At 41.0% G+C, this 7,127-nt stretch overlaps 1 protein-coding gene across 1 annotated transcript in view; it reads right to left on the reverse strand.

Annotated features, from left to right (window-relative positions):
* The window catches only part of LOC101589520 (zinc finger protein 709-like), a 26,580-nt gene extending 25,404 nt beyond the window's left edge, over positions 1-1,176 (reverse strand). The window contains exon 1 of the mRNA XM_023706406.1: positions 1,075-1,176. Coding sequence (XP_023562174.1) covers positions 1,075-1,077 — 3 coding nt within the window. The 5' untranslated portion in view covers positions 1,078-1,176. The remainder of the gene's footprint in view (positions 1-1,074) is intronic.
* Positions 1,177-7,127: the final 5,951 nt, after the last annotated feature.

Raw genomic sequence — 7,127 nt, forward strand, 5'->3', positions numbered from 1 at the left:
TGGGAGAGGGTCCGGCCCACGCTGCGCCTGGGCTGGGACTGGTCCTGCAGGCGCAGGGTAGCAGGAAACTCTCCGCACACTCACTGGACCTGGGCTAGGACTGGGTCTGGCCATCTTAGCATTTTAAACTCTATGGAAACCCTCACTTAAATATTCTAATTGTAAAGAAGAGTTTATTAGCTAACTTATAAATAAGAGAGCTAGCAAAGGAAGAACTTGATATAGAGTTGTGAAATTAAGCATTTTGATAAGAATTAAAATGATAATGGCAAACTACCCAGGAGGTCGGACCAAGAGTACACTTTCTTCACAACAGAGAATTCAGCCTGCTACTTCCTAAAAGGAATTGCGGCCACTCTCACTAAGTGCCTGAGTTTCCAGGAGATCAGAGTACAAAATAGCCAGTGTTTTTTCTAAAATGCCAGATCTGTTTTAACAGTGCATGTTGAGGAAAATTGGTTAGAGAGCCTGAGTTCAAAGCGATCGTTTTAAATCCACAGCGCCCTCTGAGATAGGTGCCCACTCAACAACCGAGCATTTACTGTGCTGTTTATCTGTAATTAGCTCTGGATGGAGTGGCCACGCCGGAACACTTCTGGAACTCACTGAACTATTTTTCTTACTATTTCCAATAAAATCTCTCCTAACACCCACCTTGTGGTTTGCGACTTCATATGTCTATGTGACAACAGGAGCTGTGTTTATGCACTAACATCGTTGAAACTAGGGGTCTTAACGTTAAAAATTAAAACGATGACTTTTTTTAAATCGCTGGGTGTGGAACCCAGGTTTTCCCAAAGCCCCTGCTTTCTGCAGACCCGGGGAGGCACAAGTTTGCGTGGGGCCAAACAAGAAGGTATTGTGAGGTAGCAGTCATAGCACAGTGTTTGTGTGCTGGAGGACCAGAACTGACCCTGCCTGAGCAAAGGGGAAAATGTTTCAGATGAGGATGAGGCACCTAAGACTAGGGGACCTCGGTGTCTGGAGCTAAGCAGGGAGGCTGCAGTTAGCGGCAGCTGTTTCTGACCACTTGAGTCGGAACGTGCCCTATTCTACCCCGTCCCACAACGTCACCATGGCGTAGCTTGAGCGTTTCCCGGGATCCTTCCAATGCAGCTCGTAGCCAGTGAAAAGTACAGAAAAAGACCGTCTGGTCAGCTGCGTCCTCTCAGCAACCCATTCAGTACTCACCGCAGCGCCTTGACACAAAAAAAGCCCACCTCCCTGGGCCCAATTGATTGGGTAATTCAGCCAGCCCGCTCCTTCATTGCTGATTGGCCCCTGCTCCGTTGCCTGACAGCTGAGCTGATAGTAACAAGAGAAACAAACCTCTTCTTATCGTTTATTCATTTAGTTTTTATCTTTTTGAGACAAGAGTTTCATTGCGCAGTTCAAGATGGCCTTGATCTCACTTGGTAGCCTAGGCTGGCCTCGAACTCACAGTGAGCCTCCTGCTTAAGGCTCTCAAAGGCTGGGATTATAGGCATGAGGCACCATGCCCAGATCAAATAATAGATTGTAATCTAGGAAATTCTGGACACGTCTCTTCCCCACAATATCAGTCTCACCTCCCATGAAGAATGCTTGCATTAAGGGCTATCCATAGATATCTTAATGGACTCAGTGGATTCTACCTGAATATGGGTCACAAGTGTGTTCAGGTTTTTGGGTCTCTGTCCTATAGAAGAGTAAGTTTCCTGACGTCTTAATAGAGATACCACAATACATAAAGCTAATGTTACATTCTATTCATTTACTGTGAATGTGAGCCTCAGAGTATTTAAACTGTTCTTGAATCATTTACTAGAACATCACTTTTATAATACTAAGTAAAACTCTGACTCTCAGCAAGCCTTGATCATTCAATAATTTGTTTTTTGTTTTTCTAAATGTTATTTTTTTTCATCTGATGTAGGGGGGGAAATATTTAAGTGAACAAAAAGGATGCATAGGAAAAACTGGATCCTGGTCACTGCACTAAAACTAAATCATTCAGTGGAGACTGAGTGAAGCTGAGGTTTCTATTCCTAGGGCATGGACACCCAAGGGTTAACGTGGACCTCCATGCACTGTGGGTTGCTTCTTGATTCATATGGAAGATTTCAAACAAGTAACCCAATGTCAAATTCACTGTGTCCTCCAAAGTTCATATTTGGCAACAGAGTATCTAAGGAGAGAGTTGAGACAGGGAACCCATTACAGTTGATAGTCACATGAATGTTTCCTCTACTGAATGCCAAGATTTGATATTAACATGAAAATGGAGGATATCTGAGTTAATAATCTTATGAAATAAGTCACTTGTGCTTTCTATTACACACATGGTCAACTGACATTCAATAATATATCATGCAGAAAAAGTGTTTCACTTGATTTTTGTTCTATCCTCTTAGCATTCCAGACTCATTAGTATGAAGAGTATATTCCCATTATTTATTGATTTCCTTATGTGTGACATTCTGAAAAAGGAAGGAACAATAGATTGGAACAAAGATACTCATGATTAGAATGGGAAAATAATTATTCCGATTCAATATGTCTGAGAAAGTAGCTGTATTGGTATTGGGAAGGTGACAGCAGGTAGAAGTTGAGTGCACAGTCTCTCCCAGCTATATGAACTTGGCAAGTCATTATGTTTCTGTACTACAGCTTTCATCAGGAAAACCAGTTCCTATCAGAACGCACCTCAGAAGCTCCTTAAGATGATTCAAGAATCTTATGTGCAAACAGAATGATGCTTGTAGGAGACACTTTCTGAGTCAGTGATGTTAGGGCATTGACATTGTTGCTAGAGGAATAATTCTGGCCTTCCGCACCCATGTTTTAAATCAGTCCATAAACACATACAAGGGCAACAGAAGTGAAGCAGTTCCAATAAAATCTCATGATTTATTATGATTTGGATAAAGGACTAGATAAATTACAACAGAACTACACAGAAGTCTGTATATTATTATTATTATTCTAATGAAATAATAATTATCACTATTAGTCCCTATTGCTTATCTGTGACAACAGTGGACTCTTCCCTGTGTTACTGTGCAAAATATGAAGAAAGAAGACCTTAGTGTGAGCCCAGACACCAACTTGCAGTGAAACCGAAGATGAGCAATGATGGGTGATTATCACTGATATTATATATTATTTAGAAACAGGGTCTCACTATTTGTTCCAGGTTGGTCTTGAAGTCACTGTGAACACCAGATTGACCTTGAAGTCACAGAAGTTCTCCTGTTTCTTCCTGAGTGCTGGCATTATAAATGCCTACCACAAGACTTGACTAAGTTAAATTTTAGTTGCTAATGATTTGAAATTCCAAAGTTACTTTAAAGCAGAAATGCTGAGTTAACGGCAAGTATTTTATTAGACAAAACTGCAGTCATTCTATTCTCTGCCACTGAGCTCAGCCAAATCATATGGCATCATCAGATTATTATTATTATTATTATTATTATCATTTAGGACATGGTCTACATGGTGTACAGGGTCTCACTATGTAGATCAGACTCGTAGTGATTCTCCTGTTTTCAGCCTCTCAAGTGCTGGGATTATAGGTTCTCCCCACCATGCCCAGTCTCAATCACTGGCTCAGTGTGCCCTAGGGGCGGGGAAGACACAGCACAACTGAGATTGAACCTCAGTAGCAGTGCTCTTCCAATGCAGGCGCTTTGGTCCACTGAGCTATCTGGCCAGACCGACATCATCAAATTAAAACTTCTCTGTGCTAAAACAACTTTGCTCCATACAGTTGTGCTGAGCACAAGACACACATTCTACCATGACTTTCAAGTAGAAACATCTCATGCTTGAAACTTCTCCACACTAACCTTTCAAAAGACAAATTCTGTGTAAACTTCACCTCAGACCTTGGTGATAACTCCTCTAGCATCTGCTAGGGTCAATAGAATTTCCTTTCTTCTCCTGAGCTTCTGGCTAATGTGGATTCATTTTTCCCCACAACAACCTGACTTAAGAAAATTCACTGTCTGCTTTGAGTGATGCAAGACAGGATTAGTTTTCACAAACATTCAAAACACAAAACACGGACAGAAATAATGAAATACACACATCTATGAATGAAAGTTTAACAGAGAAAATGACATGTATTTTCTTTGGAAGTGATTCTTCATTAGGCCACTGCAATAGATGAACTCCAGGGTCACTGCCAGTCATGTGTTGTTTACATAAAGAGGGGACTCAAAATCTGACAGGAAGCCCTCTCTCCCCAGCTTCCTGCTTTGCACCTGCTTCTGGGGCCCTTCATAGCGCTCAGTAGATCTCCATTGCCCCCTGGTGGTTCCAACAAAATCTTATGATTGTAGGCATTCCTTCATGGAGGTCTGTGACTGCTCACACTAAAGTTCTCCCACTATGTCCCTTTCAGAGTAATACGTGACTGTGTCCTCATTTGTCACAGAGTTGTTAAGTTACAGATAGGACTGATTCTTGGATGTGTCTCTGGAGATGCTGACTTGGCTCTTCAGAGACAGTTTATAAGCTGTACTTTCCCACTACTACTAATCCACCCCATCCACTGCAGCCCCTTTGCTTGAATCTCAAGGATCCAGTTCCAGTTATAACCCCTGGTGATGAAGTAACCAGAGACTGAGCAGGTGAGGGGAAGGGGCTTTGAGGGCTCCAACAGGCCAGGTACCACTCTGAAATTCTCACCTCTGGGAGCTATTACCCGGAAGAGGAAGAACCAGGATCTTTCCATGTTTTGCAGGTTAAGCCCAGTAATTGCAGAATTTAGCTTCAAGATTGACAGAGAAGCTGAATTTAATTAAAGGCTTGCTGTTTTAATTTGATTGCGTAATTCTGCATTTGCATGAATGATGTACATTGCATATGAAAGCACGAGTGATCCCTGTTGCTCACCTCACTGGGTGATACTGGCTGTGCCCTCAGAGGAATAAGAGCTGTTCCTGTGGTCCACTGTGCCAGCACCAGGGTCCTCTTATTCTGTGAAAGGACAGACATAGGAGTCTTTCATGATGTTTGATATATTCACACATGAAGAAACAATTGGAGGTTATAGCAACCCCTCCTCAGCTCTCAGGGATTAGCAGGACAGTGTATGTTTAGTAGTAGGCATATGTTTAAGCATATAGAAATGCATTTATACAACATTATAGATGATATGGGCAAATATAGATAAATAAATATGATCTCAAATGAAGGATTTCATCTTGAGTCCACTTGCACTTTCCTAAGATCATTTAACACTTGATCTTAGCCAAAAGACTGAGAAGACTTTTCATCCTAAGATCATTTTTAAAACATAAAGATCCCAAAATACACTGGCAAGAAAATGTTACAATGCCATTTAGTTCACAGTAAACTGACTCTGACACAAGATTTGTCTTAAGTTAAAAGTTCTTGAGTGACTCATGTGACTTGGGTTTCCATATCTCTGTGTCAATTGCATTAGGAGTATACATTTGAAGGGTCTCTTTACGGGAAAATGGTTCACAATTAGAAGCACCCACTATTTTTAGCATGATGTAGATACATTTGCTTATAAGATGTCAATTTCTGGCACTGTTGAAATACAACTCAGAACAAAATTCTTTATTTTTTTTTCTCATAGAAATATGAGGTTTGGAATGAACATCCTAGACTTGTGAATTCCGACCTGGCTTGCAGTGTTAATGAACATGAACCTCCTCAGAACTGGAAAAAGAAAGCTAGTCAAAGCACCCTGCTCACTGATTCACATGGGGTGACCAGTGATTGATTTTCAGGGCTCAGTCACATATTTCTGAAGTGGCCAGTTTTTGTTCAGTACTGTTAGATTGGAATTTAGGTGACATATATTCTACCTCCCTGGAGCAACAAACAACATTTATAACACCTAACAATCAATCTGCACTCTCTGACTTGTGGAAGGAGAAACTTCTTTGAAAATGGATACACTATCCTGTCTTAGAGACTAAGACACCTTGAACAATCCACCTGATAGCTTCCATTCTGAGGTTGGGCTGTGCATGAGATTGCAGAGGTAAATGGTGATGAAGCTCAGAGCCCAGCTCCATCCCTCTCCACTGTGAGACCCCCAACAATGTGGCTTCCTTAATCTACCCTCCAGACTCCAAAGTATTATGAAATTATGGAATACAGTAATAAACTGAAAAAAAATTTCAACCTGTATAGATTATACCTATTAACAGAGTTAACTGTGATCATTCATCACATGCATACTGTATGCACTGATCAAAGTGGATAATTTGATGTGAATGTCCTTGTAATTTTTGTGCATCCAGAGCTATCGATAAATCTCTTCCCTTCTAGATCTTAACAAAATACATTCATAAGGCCTAGGTCTAAGCTGAGCCCAGTGAGGCTCCTGTGGGATTACAGACGCTGGTGAGTGAACCTGACAAAAGACTTGGTGCTTTCTGAAAACCCTCACACCAGTATGCAAGAGACACACATCCTCCTGGGGCTCTTCACAACTCCTGACTGTACACAGCAGGGTACTGATGTAGGCCCAGCATAAGCAGCTTGGTGTTTAAGAAAACTTCACTCAAAGATCTTTATCCCACTGAGTCTCAGCTGAATCACAGGTTAACAGCTTTTCCAACTCACTGGTAATTCCCTCATTTTTTTTCCCCTCTGTAAAGAAAGTTTCTATATTCCATGTTATTCAAATATAGTCCATCCTTGGTTTTTCCTGCCAGTGGACCCAGAGTGACATAAACATTCTAGTAAAATATTGGAGACCTAAATTTGATTTGACAAACATAAAATATCAAAGAACTGTGAGCAAAGTTCATTTTCATGCCAATTTGCCAGCATGCTCTTTCCAGTTGCTTCATCCAAACATGATTACAAATACTGCAGTGAAGGTATTTTGTAAGTGGCTTTAAAGGCTGCAGTAATTTTCTCTGAGCCACATTTATTGCCTTCTACTATGTGAATGGATTCAATTTATAAATATGAAAATGAAATTATGTAATAGATGAAGCTCCCCATGCTGCCAAAGCTGATCTACTCTCTCTGTTGTCCATCCTTAGAAATACCTAATCTCCCTATTGTCTTTTCTGGGATCACCAGGATTTCGATTGGTGGGTCTCCCCAAAGAGACAGTCAAGGGACATGACTTTTCAATAATCAGATAAGAAAAG

Source organism: Octodon degus, unplaced genomic scaffold, assembly GCF_000260255.1.
Source record: "Octodon degus isolate 3935 unplaced genomic scaffold, OctDeg1.0 scaffold00255, whole genome shotgun sequence".
Taxonomy (NCBI): domain Eukaryota; kingdom Metazoa; phylum Chordata; class Mammalia; order Rodentia; family Octodontidae; genus Octodon; species Octodon degus.